At 39.3% G+C, this 19,447-nt stretch overlaps 1 protein-coding gene across 2 annotated transcripts; it reads left to right on the top strand.

Moving 5' to 3' along the window:
- The first annotated feature begins 304 nt into the window (after positions 1-304).
- Positions 305-3,125, top strand: LOC127409731 (homeobox protein OTX2-like). 2 transcript variants are annotated; one of them, XM_051644492.1, is made up of 3 exons: positions 305-401; positions 678-829; positions 2,464-3,125. In XM_051644492.1, exons 1-3 carry the CDS (start codon positions 305-307, stop codon positions 3,007-3,009), a joined length of 795 nt encoding a protein of 264 aa, XP_051500452.1. In that variant the 3' UTR covers positions 3,010-3,125. The 2 variants fall into 2 exon arrangements, with proteins under 2 accessions (XP_051500452.1, XP_051500451.1); XM_051644491.1 differs by having other exon boundaries at positions 305-408; positions 661-829.
- Positions 3,126-19,447: the final 16,322 nt, after the last annotated feature.

The following is a 19,447-nucleotide window of genomic DNA, read 5'->3' as shown; positions in this document are numbered from 1 at the left end:
TCTACCTCGGAGACAATTAGCTTGTCCTCAAATGTTTGGGCAGCTTTGTGCGCCTTGTTGCGTCTCTCCAAATGACTGGGGGTCTGTTCTCAGAGAAGGCGTTGCAATTATGGGATGCTGAGAGGAACCCGAATCCCCCCCCCAGTCAACGAACTACTTTCCATGCCAGCACCTCAGTAGATCAACCAGTCATCTGCGTCTTGCGCATGGCGCGCGATATATAGAGACAGAAGTCCAGAGTTTAATCGGTTCAGCGCACTTGGGCAATCTGAGTCTGTCCACAACATCAAGTCTAGACTTGAACATGATGTCTTACCTGAAACAGATACCTTACACCTTAAACGGGCTGAGTTTGACGACCTCTGGAATAGACCTGCTGCACCAGTCCATGGGTTATCAAGGTAAATGCATTTTAGATAATTGTATAGGATATTATTATTATTATTATTAGCCTATAAAAAGCGAGTTTTGATCAGATATCAATACTGGAATTCAATATTATGTTTATATGAAATGATATTATAATAATGAGCAAAAATGACGTAATTTATGGATAATGACCTACCTAAAGTTAAAATGCGCTTCGATATTATTCTTCAAAACAAAGCTTTGCATATGCTACATTATGCACGAATAATTAATAAACGCAAACACTGAATTGAATGTGTTTTCAACAGCGATTCCCCGTAAACAGAGGCGAGAACGCACAACATTCACTCGCGCTCAGCTGGAGATACTGGAGACCCTGTTCACCAGCACGCGCTATCCGGACATCTTCATGCGGGAAGAAGTGGCCTTAAAAATCAACTTACCTGAGTCTAGAGTACAGGTGAGCAAGAGAACAGATGCATACTTCCACTGTCCTTTCAGAACATGCATTTATTCCAATGCACATCACTTTACTCTGGTGTTTTTTGGCATTTGGTGCCACCCCAAAAGTCAAACTATGACATTGTTACTTGCTTTGAAATAAAGCATGGCATCATGTAACATGAGGTAAAAAGTGTCATTCAGAGACAATGTCCCTTGTAACGGCCACCAGATTTTTATTTTATTTTTTATTGATAATTTTTTAGCTAGATTCAGAGTAAAAATAAAAGCATGGTCATATGTTCGTGTCCCTGGAACATAATGGTCTAAAAGTGTTACTATGTAACAATAACAAGATCATTACATCATTAATGAAGGCCATCCTTTCAAATAGTTTGATGTGTCTTGAAAGTTTAAGATGTTTTCATATTTGAGAGAACATAAATGATTGATCTTTTTGGCATAATATGCCCAGAATGTTTGTTAATGATGTTTAAATGAAAGTTATTAGAAAAGTTACGTTTGCCGTTTAACATCAAACATTCTACGCAAGGTGTGGCCGTAAATCTTAATTAAAAAAATGTTTAATATGGGCCTAGTGCTTAATCATTTTCTTCTAAAACACTAATACATTTCCTTTGCCCATTGGTATTTGATTGCATACTCGATAGCAGGGACTGAAAACGGTTCAAGGAACGAAAAGGAACTAAATTTTTTGCAGAACGTAACCAAAAACGGGAACAAAGTGATTTTCAATTGTTCGCTTGTGAAAACGTTATTTTTGAGCTTGTAACTGGTTATAACCGGTTAATTTAATTCTGATAATTTTTTCATGAAATCACAGGCAAAAGTGTTTATCACAGTACATTTCCTGTTGCCCTAAAAAATGAAACATGTGCTTTGATCCTGAAGAAAACTGCTACATCACACATTTCTTTGCCTAATTGTCTGCTGTGGACGTTGCATTCTGTGAATAAAGACCTTTTTAACAACTATGTCTAAATTACTACATATACTGTACATGCACGACTAATCCAGATACAAGAAAAACATTATTAGAGGTTAAAAAGTTCATTTCTCAGTTGTTTCCAAGTCTTCACTGAATTATTGTTAGATATGATGCATTAATACAGATCTGATGCTGTCGGGTTTAGACTGAGAAGCAGATCTGTAATACAAATTATACTTGAATGAACTGTATGCTTGTTATGATTTCTATGTTAATAAATCCACTACACAGGAAAAAAAAGAATTGCTAATTTACGCATATTTTAGCGAGGCAAGTGGCTTATTTTGCGAGATCTGCAAACACTGCAATTGGTATTTCACCCACCCATTATCGCTGAGTACTGTCATTTTAAAAAGTACGATATTAACCGTTCTTTTATTTTGTTCTAACCGGTTACCGCTTCCGAACCGGAACGAGAAAATACAGTTTTTGCTCAGAACAAACCGAAATGAAAAACATTTCATTTTTATTGGCTGCTCCATAGTAAGAAATGTGCCTCTAAATGATGCACCAAAATTAAAATTCTTGGCTGAAACACATTTTCGGCCGTTTTTGAACTCTGCCGGCCAAAAAACAGAAATTTTGGTGCATCCTTCTTCTCTCTAAATTAGTACTAAGCACATCCCATTTTGACAATTACACAGGTTTGGTTCAAAAACCGAAGAGCAAAGTGTCGCCAACATCAGCAGCAGCAGCTACAAAACCCGAGCGGTGCGCAGACCGAGATCAGGCTCATGAAGAAGAAGGGTTCTCCGGTCAGAAAGGAAACTTCTGAGAGCAACACCAGCGGCCCGTTTACGAACCCATCCAGCACCTCCTTACCGCCCATACCCTCTAGTACAACCACACCGGTGTCCATCTGGAGTCCGGCATCCATCTCTCCCATCTCAGACCCTCTTTCTACATCCTCATCTTCATGCATGCAGAAGTCTTACCCCATGACATACACACAGGTGTCCGGATACGGTCAGCCTTATTTCAGTGGAATGGACTGTGGCTCGTATCTTAGCTCAATGCATCAGCATCAGCTGAGTCCGGTGCAGGGTTACAGGCCCACGGGACTCGGGTTCAACACGCCCTCAGACTGCTTGGATTACAAAGAGCAAAGCGCTTCATGGAAGCTCAACTTCAACTCAGACTGTTCGGATTATAAAGATCAGACGTCGTCTTGGAAATTTCAGGTTTTGTAAAATGCACAGATATGCAAGAAGATACGAACCAACGCAATTGGGAATGTTTTCTACTACCCGGCTAACTTGAATCCATGCATAGGATGCAAAACTTGTACATAATTTGTCATGCCATTTGGACTATATTACTACTATTTTGATTAAAAAGAAGGACTAGAAAAAACCATCAAGAGAAGCCAATCTTAGGTCAAGCGTGCAGTATTGGCCAGATGTCTTGGTTGATGAGTTTTTCAAATGCACTACTGCAGCTGTTTAAAATGTTATAAGAATGTGTATTGTTTGTTGTGTAAGAGACAATCAGTTTGTGTGTTTGCATGTTTTCCCTGTTTTAACAAAACTGTGATCTGTTGTAGGTGTTTAAAAATGTACTGTTACTTTCATATTTGTAAATGATAAATTATTACATTTGTAAAGCCAGGTGGATTTTTAATGTGAAACCTATATTAAAATGTTCTTAATTTGATGGAAAAATCAAGCCAACTGATTGCAAATTATTCATTTTTGTTGCAAACCCAAATGGCCAAATAAGTTGTGAAAAGCCATATCCTTTTTTACAGGAAACTGGTGCATTATCATAATAATTTGGATTAGAAAAAACGCTGGTGCAAATAAAAGTGACATGACATATTAATATCAAATCTAGACTACTTCTTTCATGAGATTAAAGTGTCTCTAATCTGAGCAGCCAATTATTTGTGATTCATTAAATTAATCTATATTTATTTGACTATTAGCATACTAGATATTAGATATTTATTTTTCAGGTAAAATATTAAACAACCAAGTTACTTATTTTCTTCAAGCATAACTGCAAATCACTTCCAATTACAAAAGCATTGAGATAAAAGTGATTTGGCTCATTCATAACGGTCTTTTGGGAGCATTTGTTACATCAAGTGTCAGTTGCGGGAGAAACACAGTCTGGGTAAAGACCCGCTAATCCCGAATCAAAGAGAGGATTTAATCCAGCTTTACTGACAGAAGTGAATGAAAACGAGACAGTCTCTGGGTTGTATGTTGTTTAAAGCGCTGTTGATTGTTCAGCTGACAAAATATTGAGAAAAAGACATCTTTCCAAACATTTTAAAAGACAAAAAACTTTTACTTCTAAAAAAAAAATGAGTACGCTTCTCTGAACAAGTGTATAGGACACTAGTTTTCAAAGGATTCAGGTGGTAATTGGCGAATGAATGACCTATAGAGTCAGTAGATAAAGTGGATGTTGAATGAGCTTGCTGGTCAGTTGTATTGTTAAGATTGTGTCATTTAATTGGTCATCATGACCCCTGCTGTGAGGGTGATGGTTTGCCCATTAGTGATGATGGCATTATTAGTGATCCATGGGTGTCGCCTCTGGACATACAAACGATTATTCTGAGTAATGACATTAACTCTTGTGTTTGAGGTATAATGTTATCATCATCATCATCATCACCAAGTCTCTAAAATGTAGAAGGACCTCTGTAGACATGGAAGGATATAGTTTATTTTTAATTGTAATTTTTTAAATAAAGGTTGGAACCATACCAAGTTTACAAAAGTAGCTATACTCGTTCCAACCTGTGCACAAAATGTTAATTTAACATTTGAAGGGGACACCTGGAGTCACGAGTTTGAATCCAGGGCATGCCGAGTGACTCCAGCCAGGTCTCCTAAGCAACCAAATTGGCCCGGTTGCTAGGGAGGGTAGAGTCACATGGGGTAACCTCCTCGTGGTCGTGATTAGTGGTTCTCGCTCTCAATGGGGCGTGTGGTAAGTTGTGCGTGGATCGTGGAGAGTAGCATGAGTCTCCACATGCTGTGAGTCTCCGCGGTGTCATGCACAACGAGTCACGTGATCAGATGCACGGATTGACGGTCTCAGAAGCGGAGGCAACTGAGACTTGTCCTCCACCACCCGGATTGAGGTGAGTAACCGTGCCACCACGAGGACCTACTAAGTAGTGGGAATTGGGCATTCCAAATTGGGAGAAATAAATAAATAAATACCTGTCCAGTAAGTGAAAGGAGAGTATTTAGGGTAAAAGATGTTAAAGGCCCCTAGTAAACACATTATTTTTCATCAGTGGGGTGAATAGATTTGTTCTGAAGTGGGCTCACATTGACTGATCCAATCACAATGGACATTTATTTGTTTACTGAATACTTAAGATGTTATGAAATGCCAAATACGATTGAAATTAACAGGAAATGTTAACCCTTTTCTAAAGTGGTTATTTTAAATAAGTATTATCTTAATGTTTTACTCAAAAAAATCATCTTGCTGTCTCAAAACTATTTGCATAAATTGCCAAATTTTGCCCTGTCACTATTGCCATTATATCTACACAATATCACTGTAACCCCCCTGGGGGTCTTTAACTTTAATCCAAAAATATCCCATTATTATTTATTTTCACACAAATTATGTACATAATATACATATAATATTTTACTTTTTTTAAAATAAATATATATATATTTTTTAAAGATATGTAAAAACACTAATTTAAAGTAAAAACAATTTTGGGGGATATGGAGGTATTGTTTTAGACTAGTTTTTAGCTCTAAATTACTAAATTAAACCATTCATTTTCATATAAACTAAGCAAATCTTATGTTACCTTCATTTCAGTCAATTGAAAGAGTGTTAAAACACCACAATTTGTCATGCATTATGACACCTGCTGGAATCTAAATAATTATATTTAATAATAAGTATGTTCAGTAGATGGCTTCAGTTCTTCATGCACTGGCTGATCTCTATAAGTCAATATTCTAACAAACTTAATTTCTAGATATTAACACAAGTTACACATTGGATATATATTTAGACATTATAAAAAACTATTATTTGTCAAATTGTAGCATTTTTCTAAAGTGTCAGATTTTGCAATGATGCTCCAATATGCGGTCAGACCTGACCATGCTGTTACAGTCAAATCTGATTGTGTTACAATGAAAAGTAATTATTGTTACATAAAACATCACAATTCCAGCATAAACTCCGTCACACAGGGGTCAGACTTCGACCTGTGTTGTGTGTTTGCTGTAAATAGACAGGTTTGTCTACACTTGTTAAATGGGTCCGATGATGTTGATCTTCAGATCTAGTGATGTGCACATGTTTGTGTGATGGTTAGCTTTAGGTTTACAGGTAGAGTTTGGAAATAGAAAATATCATTAGCCTGATATGAAATCAGTGGAAGTCAATGAGAGATCACTAATATAATCAAACAAACCTGTGTGTGTGTGTGTGTGTGTCTGTGTGTATGTGAGTAGTGAGTGTGTGTGTCTGTGAGTGTGTGTGTGTGTCTGTATGTGTGTGTGTGTTTAAAAAAAGTTACAGTGAGGCACTTACAATGGAAGTGAATAGGGCCAGTACATTAATTCTAAAATACACACTATTTTAAAAGTATAGTACCATTGTAAGTCTCACTGTAACTATAATTTTTGCCTTTTTTTAAATAAAGTAGGGATGTGTCGAAATATTTTTTGTGATAATGTACATTATGCCACAAATGCTGTTAATTAACAGTGACCAGTTAAATGACCTAAAATATACACTTTCCTTTATAAATTAATATACATTTTTAACAGAAATCTTGATGTTGATAAATGGTTCACGGCAATGTTTTGTTTATGCATCAACTACCCATATCAACCTGTAATAAATATCAGTGTTTCATGAGATTAAATTTTGTGTCATCAAACTGGAGTTCTCACTTTTGCATGCATGGTTCAATGAGAATACTTCCTTCATTTTGTCTAAATATGTACAGAGAAATGGGTCTAACATGTTTTGCATATTTCTTATTTTGCCTTAATAAAAATCATGTTGACTGAGAGATATTGTCTAAAGCATAAGTGTCTATTGTTATGTGAATTTCTGCCCTACATTCTCTACAACATAAACAATAAAAGTTCACTGGGTTACAGTTTTACACGAAAACCATGTTCAGCTGCAAAGTGTCTCTCGCCATGTTTAGTTCATTTAAATAAACCAACATCAACCTGTTACGACCTAATAACATCCTAATTCAAAGGACTAAACTGTTAATCCCGGTGTGTGGGCACATAACCTGCCATATCCAAGCATACAGAATGTGTCCACCTGTGATCTCTCTTAATAACAAACACAAACACACAAACACACACTCACTCGCACACACACACACACACACCCAATCACCCACCTAGAGACAAATGCACACACACACACACTAAAACACACACACGCGCGCGCGCACACACACACACTAAAACACTCGCGCGCGCACACACAAACAAACGCACACACACACACAAACTCACAAACACACACACAGAGACAAACGCGCGCGCGCGCACACACAGAGACAAACGCGCGCGCGCACACACACACACACACACTCACAAACACACACAGAGAGACAAACACGCGCACACACACAGAGACAAACGCGCGCGCACACACGAACACACACAAACTCACAAACACACACAGAGAGACAAACACACGCACACACACACACAGAGACAAACGCACACACAAACACACACATACATACACACACACAAACACACACACACAAACAAACTCGCAAACACATACGCAGACACACACAAACATACATACACACACAAGCGCGCACACATACACACAGGCAGATGGAGAGGTCGAATACAAGGGGAGTCTGGGATTGTTTTTTGGTCAACAGATGCCCCTTTGCACCCTGTTTTCCACCCCACTTTTCCAGGCCCACCTGTTTATGGTGTGTGTTTGGATGCCGGGTCTATGAATGCTGGCACGTGTACGTTAGCATCCCATCCTCTTTTGCGATGATGCTGGTGATCCTATGAAGGCCTCATTGTATGTGCGAGTGTGTTCATATGTGACGAGCGTATGTATGCGTGTATGATGGATGGCGTCGACGGCCCCCCCATTTCCAGCGGGCAAAAGGAACAGAGCGAACCACACGCCTGACCACCTGCTCAAGGATTAGGGTGCACGCGGATTACATGCGTCACAATGGAAGTACACTACTGCAAGTATGCCACAAAGACCCAAAATGAGAGCCTGAACACAAGCTGCCCCATAATACAATATAACTATTACGGATGTTTAGAAGAAACATTCAAACAGTTGTCAAGTAGTTAGGCATGCAATTAAAGAGTAATCAGTGGTGTTTTCTAAGTCAAGCATCACTATTACTAATGCACAAACGGTTAGTGATTTGATCAAAGCTCAAACAGCGAGTATTAAACGTTCAGTGTGTTTGTGCTCAAATCATGTGTTGTTGTTGAGGAGAGATGTGCTGTTACTTTAATAACAGATCACCTGAAAAAACCCCATAGACTTACATTGAAACAGAGTGTTTTTCATAAGCTTGTGCAGTCATATTGTGACGTAAGAATTAATAACAATGATTAACATTGTAATTTGTGATGGTTAAAACTGCTCACTGTTCTTGGGAAGACATGTCAAGAACATGTACAGGTCATATTTCACTCCAAAATCAAAAGAAAGATAATATAGAAAAAAATAAATAAACAATTGGCAGAAAAAAACATGTTTTTAGTGCCATTAAGGTTTCCTCCCGATTATCGTAATGCTTAAAAAAACAATGATTTTAAATGGTAAAGTGTTTATGGGTTTCCTCAGCTTCGGGCACTTTCATATCCCAGGGGTTGATTTTTAATAAAATCAACAGATTTCAACGTTTTCCTTCAAGTTATATGAAGGTCTCATTAAAACTGAATTGGAAACTTTTTACCAGGCTGTCATTATTTATTTTTGGTACTTTAAAAAAGTATTTTATGTCTAGATTTAACTATTGTAGACTTGTGTCAGACCCAGACTTTCAATATTAAACTATGAAAATACCTGATAAATATACACATTATTAAATATTTAAAATTATGATAATCTATACAAAGGGTGAAATAAAAATAAATAATTTCTATTAATTTGTCAGAAATGACATCTGTCCCACAGTTGTGGCGTCATTTCCAGAACACCAAACAATTTTACCCTTTATAAAGTTTGTCAGAAATTTCAAAGGTGTCAAAAGTTCGTGTACTTGTGAACCAAGTGAACAAAAGTGTCAATGAAGAGCATGAAATATGAGGCAAAACAAAGACAAATCAAGGGAAATATCACTTTTTACCGGCCGTCATTTCCAACCAAATTATGCAAAAAGTGTGAAAATATGATTTAATTTTGTTTAAAATATTAACTATAAAATTAGCCTTAGCAAGACGGAAACGTCATTCATTTTATTTGAAAAACATTAAAAATGTCATTTCCATCAGCGTCATTTCCATCACAGAATTCTATTGAACAGAATTTGAGATGTGCTGGAATGACATAAATCTCCTGTGATGCATGAACACACACTGATGCACATTGTTAGAAGACACATTAAATCAACTAGTGAGAGTGTAACAAGACTTTACTTTCTAGAAGTTCACAGTGCTAAAAAAAGTTCATTTATACTGAATTAAAACAAAGAGAAAAAGATAACTATAATACAGTATCAAGCAACTCTTACAGAAACTCGTGCTTAATTGTCAAGTAGATAATTTCACAATGTGAAAAATCGTAAAAGTAGGCTTCTTTAATGTTGTCATGATATTCATCCTCAAAGTAAAACAGTGAAAGTAATGAAACATCCACAAATGTTCACATATGGGGGAAGACGCTCTTGTGTCCTTGATAAAATGTGCATGTCTGATTTTTGTTTTGTTTGGTGTGTGTGTGTCTGTGTGTGTTGGGGTTATGCATTGGCGACTCGTAATAGCGCCCTACTTTCAGGAACAAAACTCTGGTGATGCACAGGATGAGAGATGCATGACAGATGGGGGGGGTCAATAGAAGGGAAAAATCTGAAGAATGGTTTGAATGACACTAAAACAACTAAAGCAACAGGGTCAAGCGTGAGCATTACAGATGGCAGAGAATTATTCTGACCTCTTTATAACAAAGCACGTCTCACAGTAGCTGATTAATTAGAGAATGCATGAAATAACGAGTCTTGAACAGGACGTCATGTACAGACAGGACCTGGGTTATTCGCAAAAAATAGAGACATTTGTGTTGCATGTTTCCTACATGTCTTACTACTGATATCATTAATAACATACTGAAAATATGTTTTTAAACTTTTGGGTCATTCAGTGTCAGTTCAATCAGAAGTCCCTGGCTCAAAGTTTTGTTTTGGATTTTTTTTTCTGGTAAAAGATAAACATAAATGATGATGAAAGGCAAAATATGAAATGCCGTGGATGAATATTTACTGAGTAATCCATTATTTTGTAGAGGGGGTATAAATGACAATTTTCACTTATGATTTTGGAGCAAACCTACAGATCAAGAAAATAACCTTAGAAAGGTGTCAGCATCATTATTTTATTTGTACTCAGAGATTGGTACATCTGTTACTAAAATCAGTCGACTTTAACAATCCTTGTTGCATTATATGCCAATGGTGACAGTTCAAAAATGGGAAAAAAGCACTTTTCGTGTTCTTTTTCCAAAGTTGGCGTGCCTGTAACTCAAGACGTATTGAAGATATCTTAATATCCTTTTAGATTCTGCTTCAGAACAAACTTTTCTTTTTGTATCTTGATTTTTAAGGCCTTATATTATTCAGTTCCAGAGATACAAGGCTCTCAATGTAGTGCCATGCAAAAAAACAAAAATCAATGTTCAAAACCCAAATGAAGTTCACATGGTGTGAATCTAGTTTTTCTTGTCCAACAAAACAAAGATCTGAAGTACAAATAATGTTGAAACTAAGAAAGTAGCTTTATTGTTTTAACATAAAAACAATCATGATAAAAATGGGATTTCTGCGAGTCCAAAAACAGTGTGTTATTAAGAATAAATGCATATGAAATGGCATATCCACTGATGAGACATTGCAAAAATAACTTTCCAAGAAACTTAAGGAGACAACCAAGATAGCACTCTTATCTTGGTTATTTTTTGGCCTGTGATTTTGCTCAAATTATTGCTGAAACTTTTCATTTTGACCCCCCTCTACAAAATAATGATTACTCAGTAAATACTGATCCATGGCATTTTATATTTATTTATTTATTATCATTTATTCCAATAGAATAAAAAAATAAAAACCTAATTCTACCTACATTTTGTTAAATAAAATCTAAACATCATGCTTTCAATGTCCATGTAATTTTTTTCTAAAATGTTTTATACATTTTCTGAGAAAATGCTGAAATTATTTTCCCCAGCTCTTTTCCTCTTTATCTGGCATTTTCAGCTATAAATCAGGGCTGTTTTGATCAGATATGCTCACCGGCTCTGAAGTCGTGTTGGAAACAGAAGAAAGAAAAGAGAATGGCTATTATGACAGCGAGAGCAGAGGGGTATTATGATCCAGGATGGAGGCACTGATGGCATTTACACTCTTTATTCCTCTTCCTAAAGCTGCAGCTCTGCTTTCAATCTGATTGGATGATTCGGCCAGGTATGCAAATCAGAGCAAGTCTTCCATTCTACTGCCAATATCTCTGTCATTCTAGAGTTTGTCCTCTTGAAGATATTGAGTCCTTGTAATTGTTCTCCCACTTCTTGAGAAGATAAATGTGTATTAGTTTACGAATAGTCCCGCTCTGTGATATTCTGATCGGTGGACACTAAAGTGATGATAATATGAAATAATTGAGAATGTTTGAAGTGCCGTTAGGATGGACGCCTGGCGCTGAGTTACCACAATCAGCTGGTAGAGGGATAAAGAGGAGCCAGAGATGCCAGTTAGAGAGAGAGAGAGAGAGACACACACGCAGCCGCGCTGTGTGTGTTTATGCTTGTTTAAGTTAATTTATGCATTAAAAGTTTATTTTAATTGTTCAACTAGTTCCCGCCTCCTCTTTGCCCATCCTTTACCTGTTGCATTGGTGCCGAAACCCGGGAAGGAAGGGGTCGTGGAGTCCTTGCCGCTTCCGTCCACCAAGGGAGGAGCTGTGTCTGTCCGCCGGGGGACGGAGGAGTTGCTGCCAGCCGCCAGGAGTTGGAGGAACTGCTGCCATCCACCAGGAAGGGGAGGAGCCATTCCGTCCACCAGGGGTCGGAGGACTAACTGCCGTCCGCCCAGGGAGGAGTGGCTGTCCTCCTCCAGAAGATGGAGGAGTGGCTGAGGACAAGGCAACGGCGTGTCCGGTGACTGGTGAGCAAGTTTTTCTCTCTCTCCTCTCTCTGTCTCTCTCCCGCTCGTCCTTTCCCTCTCCTCGTCTCTCCCCAGGTTCCCAGGAGGCAGGGTGGACCATCGGCTGGCGGAACGGCCGGAAGGGCAGCGTTTCCCCTCCAGAGTTGGGGGGGAGAGGGTAGGTCAGTCCGGATGGCGCCCAGGCCTGAATTGGGCAAGGGAGGAGTGTGATGAGGAGGAGGGAATGGCCGGCCCGTGAGGGTGCACAGCCGGCGCGACAGATAAAGGGGAGCCAGAGACACCAGTTTGAGAGAGAGAGAGAGAGAGAGACACAGGCGGCCGCACTGTGTGTATGTTTAAGTTCATTTATGCATTAAAAGTTAATGCTGATTGTTCAGCCGGTTCCTGCCTACTCCTTGCCCATCCTTTACCTGTTACATATATATGTATGTGTATGTGTGTATATATGTGGATATGTATGGGTGTACATACGTGTATGCATGCATATAAAATGGAGAGAAGGTGGCGAGGGTATGTGCCCGTGCGTCCTCTACACCAATGAGTGCCAAGTTGAGTAATCCCCTAACCTAACCCAAACTAGCTAACTACTACCTCTATTCGGAGTCCTTTAGAGGATATGGAGGGAATTTATTTTCTGTTTAGTTAAACCAAGTTCGTGCATTACTAATAGTGAAACATTGTGGAAATTTTACAACATTTTAAAGATATGTTCTGTATCAACAAATTCTGTGGAGTATTTAAAGAGACAAATACAGTTAATTTTGCATGATACACTGCAACAGTAAGGATACCTTCCCCCTTGTTGCCCTTCGCCCTTCAGAGACGCACTGCATCTGTCAAACACGCGTCTGCCTATGCATGTGCTGCTCTTATCACGGACGTGATCGGCTGAAAAAAAATGCTTGTTCACCCAACACTGAAATTTACCAAATCGTTCACATGCATGCATAGGCTACTTCACCGACACCCCCAACCCAGTGGTTGTTTAAATTGTTTTGGATCATTCCACTGATGAGACATTGCAAAAATAACTTTCCAAGAAACTTTAGGAGACAACCACGATAGCACACGTACATCTCAGAGATGTCTGATTTAGTTATTTTCATCTGGAAAGCATCACAAACTAATTAACATCTGTTGAACATCTTAAAAAGAACAGATTTGGGGGCCTGGGTAGCTCAGGGAGTATTGACGCTGACTATCACACCTGGAGTCGCGAGTTCGAATCCAGGGCGTGCTGAGTGACTCCAGCCAGGTCTCCTAAGCAACCAAATTGGCCCGGTTGCTAGGGAGGGTAGAGTCACATGGGGTAACCTCCTCATGGTCGCTATAATGTGGTTCTCGCTCTCGGTGGGGTGCGTGGTGAGTTGTGTGTGGATGCCGCGGAGAATAGCGTGAAGCCTCCACACGCGCTGTCTCCATGGTAACACGCTCAACAAGCCATGTGATAAGATGCGCGGATCGACGGTAACAGACGCGGAGGCAACGGATTTAGGCGAGTCACTACGCCACCACGAGGACATAGAGCGCATTGGGAATTTGGCACTCCAAATTGGGAAGAAAAATTTAGTAACATTCTGGGAGATGTACATGTGCTATTGTAACCGGTCCTGCTCAACCCGCTTCGAGCAGGATTCGAACCGGCGTCTCTGGCATGGGAGGCAGGTGCGTTAACGAGGAGGCTTAAGGCTACAGCTTCTAGCGTCAGTCACTAGTTGTGCCTCTTGAGGCCAGGGGATTGAGGCTTACACACTGCACAACTACCTACCAACTGGCTCCCATTACACTATCAGGGAAAAAACTCCAGAATGGAAGATGAGATGTGATCTAGGAGCTTTTTGATAGCTTTATACAGTGTATGTCATTGAAGAGATGGTAATAAGTCTATCAAGTAACTAAACCTCGTTTTCATTCCTGTCAGAAATCAAAGATGGCTCTACTGGTTTATTTTTATGAATATTTTTCCAGATTAAGTAATTGTGAGTCCGTAATCACGAAGAGCGATTTCTAGCCAATTAAATATTTTAGATAATGCATCTTGAAAAATGTATAATCACTATATTGGTTTCCATGACTTTAAGATTTCACTATTTCCATAATTTTTTTTTTTCCAGGCCTGGAAATTCCTATTTTAAAACTGATATTTCCAGGTTGTCCATAACCACAGGGAGCCAAAAAGTCATTCATAGAAATTTGAAATGCCCACATTTTTACAGCCTCCAAGGACTTTTAAGAGTTTAAACTACATACATGTTTTAACATCCATCCAGCAGTTGACAGAAAGGTAAGGTGATGATGTAATGGTCGTCATGACAATAGTGCCCTCTAATGGTTAACAATTACAATCACTCACCTGTTTCAGTGAATTGAAAATGTACAGATATTCACTTTATATTTGTGTTGCATAATTAAAATGAAATCACTATGCATGTATATTGAAAAGATACATTTTATTTCTGTTATGATTTTTGATTGTCTGTGCACCTTGGTTTAAACATCAGGTTTGGATCCGTCTACTGCGTGAGAAAGCAGTCGGTCGTACAGGTTTGAGTGAAATGTGGCAGTGGTAAGTTCAAAGGTCATGATTCTTGTCTGAGATAGGTGTTTTATTAAATGGGTCAAACACAAGGTGCAGTATCTTCACATCTCATTCAAACGGAAAGCAAAAAATTGACAACCGATTAATCACATTTCCATTATCAACAAGAGTTTTTCAAAGATTCATACCATCCAGTGTGGGACTTTATATCCAGAACATTATACAAAAGTCCTATAAAGCAATTACAGTCCCTCAGCATGAAAACAACGGTCTTTGTAGTTTCCAAGGTCTAGTCAAGATCACTGAAAAACTCGACATTTCAAAGCAGACACAATACTGAACTACTAGTGAAAAGTTGTGCCTCTTGGATTTGCACTGAACATACCCATTCCCGTTGACCTCTGAGAGAGAAAAACCCTGTCGACAGAGCCTTGGATACTAGTGATAGACCGATATATTAGCCAGGGCGATTATTCAGACGATATTTGGCCATTTTGAGATTATCATCATGTCAGCCAATAAAGAGTTGACGACTAACAGCAGTCTGTCATTCCACTTAGTTACAAAATCTACTGGCAACATTTTCGATTAAATTTTGTGTCAAGTAAGTTCAGTGTTTTTCGGTTTCGGCCACTAGCTATGCCATATCGGTCGACCATTATTGAACACAGAGATACAGGCACACGCACGACATGGTTCTAACCCTGCTAACAGTGGAAACAGACCCTGGAACATTTGTAAACTTTGACTAGTGTAAACCTGAGGTGACCCGATGCCAGTCTGCAGGGGTCGAGAAAGGTCAAACACCCATGGTGGGTCAAGAGTGGAAGTGGAACAGCATTGGAGGTTGGTCGGAAGACGTAAAAACTGTCTCTAAACACGAGAGTTGCTGCTACGAGACGCCACAAAAAGTCAATTTGAAGCATAGATTCTAATGTCTGTTTCTATATTAACACACACACATACTTTCAATAACTTGTTTTTCAATCTCAGAGAACTACTTGAGTAATGTTTTCACGTTTGCATGTAGGGAGTCAAAATGCTTAATGGCACAATCGAGCTCACACTAAACCAAGCATTGCATCTGATAAAGTCAAAGGGAAACATTGTGTACTTTAGAAGAGGTGAGAAAATCATCCAAAACTGTGGTCATGATAAAAAAATACGGTCTTAAACTGAGGTCTCTTCTATAGCTTGTGAGGTAAATTAGAGCTATTCTGTCTAAACCCTGCAATTGTAAGCTTTGTCAAGTGCTTAGCTTATAATGCTCATAGATGCACAGTGCAAGGTGTGCAGGCTATATTTGAATTTGTGTCATTTTTGGTAACACTTTCTAGTCACTTATATCAATAACAATATCTTGCCTTAGCAAGCTCCACTAATTATATAATGCATAACAGATCGTGTACACTGATGAGCCAAAACATTATGACCACTCACAGGTGAAGCGAATAACGTTGATCATCTCCTAACAAGGCCACACGTCAAGGTCTGTGTAGATTAGATGGAAAGCGAACAATCAGTTCTCGTAGTCAATGTGTTGAATGCAGGAGAAATGGGCAGGAGTAAAGACCTGAGTCAAGGGACAAATTGTTATGACCAGACGACTGGGTCAGAGCATCTCTGAAACGGCAAGGCTTGTGGGGTGCTCCCGGTTAGCGGTGGCGAGTACGTACCGACAGTGGTCCGAAGAGGGACAAACCACAAACCGGCGACAGGGTTTGGGCGCCCAAGGCTCATCGATGTGCGAGGGCAACAAAGACTATCCCGTCCCTGTCCACCGTCAAAAGCGCCTACAATGAGCATGCGAGCGTCGGAACTGGACCTTGGAGCAATGGAAGAAGGTCGCCTGGTCCGACAAGTCCTGTTTTCTTTTACATCACGTGGACGGCCGTGTACGTGTGGGAAGTGATGGCACCAGGATGCACTGTGAGAAGACGACAAGCCAGTGGAGGCAGTGTGATGCTCTGGACAATGTACTGCTGGGAAACCCTGGGTCCGGCCATTCAAGTGGACATCAATTTGACACGTGCCCCCTACCTAAACGTCATTGCAGACCAGGTACACCCCTTCATGGCGATGGTATTCCCTGATGGCAGTGGCCTCTTTCAGCAGGATAATGCGCCCTGCCACACTGCACACATTGATCAGGAATGGTTTGAGGAACATGATGAAGAGTTCAAGGTGTTGCCCTGGCCTCCAAATTCCCCAGATCTCAATCCAATTGATCATCTATGGGATGTGCTGGACCAACAAGTCCGATCCACGGTGGCTCCACCTCACAACTTACAGGACTCGAAGGATCTGCTGCTAATGTCTTGGTGCCAGATACCACAGGACACCTTCAGGGGTCTTGTAGAGTCCATGTCTCTGCTGATTGGCACTGTTTTGGCGGCACACAGGGGAGCAACAGCACATTAGGCAGGTGGTCATAAAGTTTTGACTCGTCGGTGTATATTCAGTTAGTTAGAAACACCATAACACTTCGTATAATATATTTTCATATTTCAATGTACAAGAACTCCTGATCTGTTGAGCATTACATCATATTTATTATGTTACTGATGAAAGTTAGTATTAAGAGTTCACCTTTTTAAGTGAAACAATCAAAGATTTTCAAAGAGTGCAGTAAAGTTCAGCTAAAAATAAGAGAATCGTTGCAAATCAACAATAGCACCAGGGAGATTTAAGACGGCAACTATGCGCTGGAACTGTACATTCATCATATTGGTCATTAGATCGAGTGCCTGTGGTCAGATGTTGTCTTGGTAGTGGGCACAATGAGGCATTCTGTCTTCAGTAAACTCTCCTGGACTCAAATCATATCGTATACATAAAATAATATATTTATATATATAATCTATATACTGCTATATGTGAAACACTTGTATAGAAAACAATCTGACCTTGGGTCAAAGTTTAGTAACACAGTCATGTAGAAAAATATGACATCTTGACGATTTCAAAAGAACTACGTTATATATATTGCAGCTACAACTTGGACTGTCATTTTAAAGCTAAAATAATCAGAAGAATCCAAATAATAAAAGGAAAAAATAAACAATACATATCAATAATCACAAGGGCTAAATGACTCATGACCTGGCAAAGCCCTTGACCAGGTTCAGCCATGTTTGAGCTAAGGTTAAGGGAAGTACACGGCTCGAACCGTTTGCATCTCTCCAGTTGATTTTACAGTGTTTATTGCTGAAAAGAAGTGTTCTAAAGGGTTCTGTACTTTCTAGTATGTGTGCTGTGAGATTGGTACGGTCTCAGGTCATGTACTGAGAAAGCATTTGAGGTGGCCGTAGAGGGGGCGGAAAGGAGCCGGGAATCTTGGACTCATCAAAAACATCAATACCATGGGCCTTAAGCAGTTGGCACTACCTTTATACTGAATCTTTTGGACTAAAGCAAAAAAGTAAGGCTGTATTCAAAACGAATGCTGCCTTCAAGTCCTTTGGAGTTCTGACATCGTAATTATGGCATGATGTGCACAATCAAGTGATTTTGGTCATAATAAAACGAATGTGTAGGGCAATTTCATATTCTTCTCTTTTTCACTTCCCTTTTTTAGCTTTAGTGCAACAAAATTAAGCATGAGTTGTTTAATGTGCTTTGTGTCTTTTGGCATTTTCGTGCTGCCATTGAGAATGATGGGAAACTTCGTTCGCTCGTGCATGCCAGTCGCCACGTTAACCGGCTAAATGCATTGTATTTTCTAGTTGAATGCTTTTCAAGTTAAATCACGATTAGGGCTCGGTATCTATACCGGTTTCCTGATTTGATTTTGATTAGATTCTGATTAATTTGGGTATGTTTCAGATATAATGTCCATTTTGTTTACATTGTAAAAATCTCAGATAATGCTGTTAATTATATAGGGAAACTTCTAACTTGCGTTCGTACATTACGAAAATATTACTTGATCAGTGTTAAATACTTTCTCCTATTCCAGTTTAATATGCAGAGACAACTATAAGTGAGCAATTCATAGGTTCATTTTCTTGAAAACTGTAAACACTGTGTCTGCTGTGCTATGAAAATTGCTCAGTTTGTTTTGAGCGCCCCGCTTAGACCCCGCCCCAACAACGTTACTCAACCAATGGCGTGAGTTGGGGGCGGGGCTATCTCTTTGTTCGACCATCAGCTGATTGGGGGCGTATTCAGAAGGCTGTTTTGAAAACAAAGTTGATTTCTGCAATTCTGTTTGGTGGTGCAGAAATTAAATACTTAAAAAATTAACAACTGGGCCCAAACTATACAGGTCAATAGAGCTGTTCAGCCGTGATGTCAATTTGTAGGCGAACCCAGAAGTCTAATTCGCCAAGGGTTCCCTCTGGATTTTCCTATAGGTTTTATTTTCTATGTGAATTTTGAATACTTTTTTAAAAAAAAAACACAGCAGCTTCAAAATTCACGCTTGAGGTATGACTGTAATTTATATTGTAGAACAAAACGTTCTGATTGTTTAATCGACAAACCCACAACTCAAAAAGTCTGGGCTTTTCCTACTAGAATTTACGACATTTGGATGCCATACATGTGCACGTCTTGTAAATGTGACCAGTTCAACATGACTTGAAGGCAGCATAATTCCCCATTGTGAGCTACTTGTGCACGTGTATTTTAACAATGGAAATAACAAAAAAAAAAAAATGCATGAACCGTCACCGTAAGGTGTCACAGTTAGCAATATGGCCCCTAGAGAAACTCCAGCCCCCCTTCCTCCCCCTCCTTTGGCCAC

The sequence above is a fragment of the Myxocyprinus asiaticus genome, chromosome 19 (genome assembly GCF_019703515.2).
Source record: "Myxocyprinus asiaticus isolate MX2 ecotype Aquarium Trade chromosome 19, UBuf_Myxa_2, whole genome shotgun sequence".
NCBI lineage: Eukaryota > Metazoa > Chordata > Actinopteri > Cypriniformes > Catostomidae > Myxocyprinus > Myxocyprinus asiaticus.
This window is presented reverse-complemented; position numbering and strand designations above follow the sequence as displayed.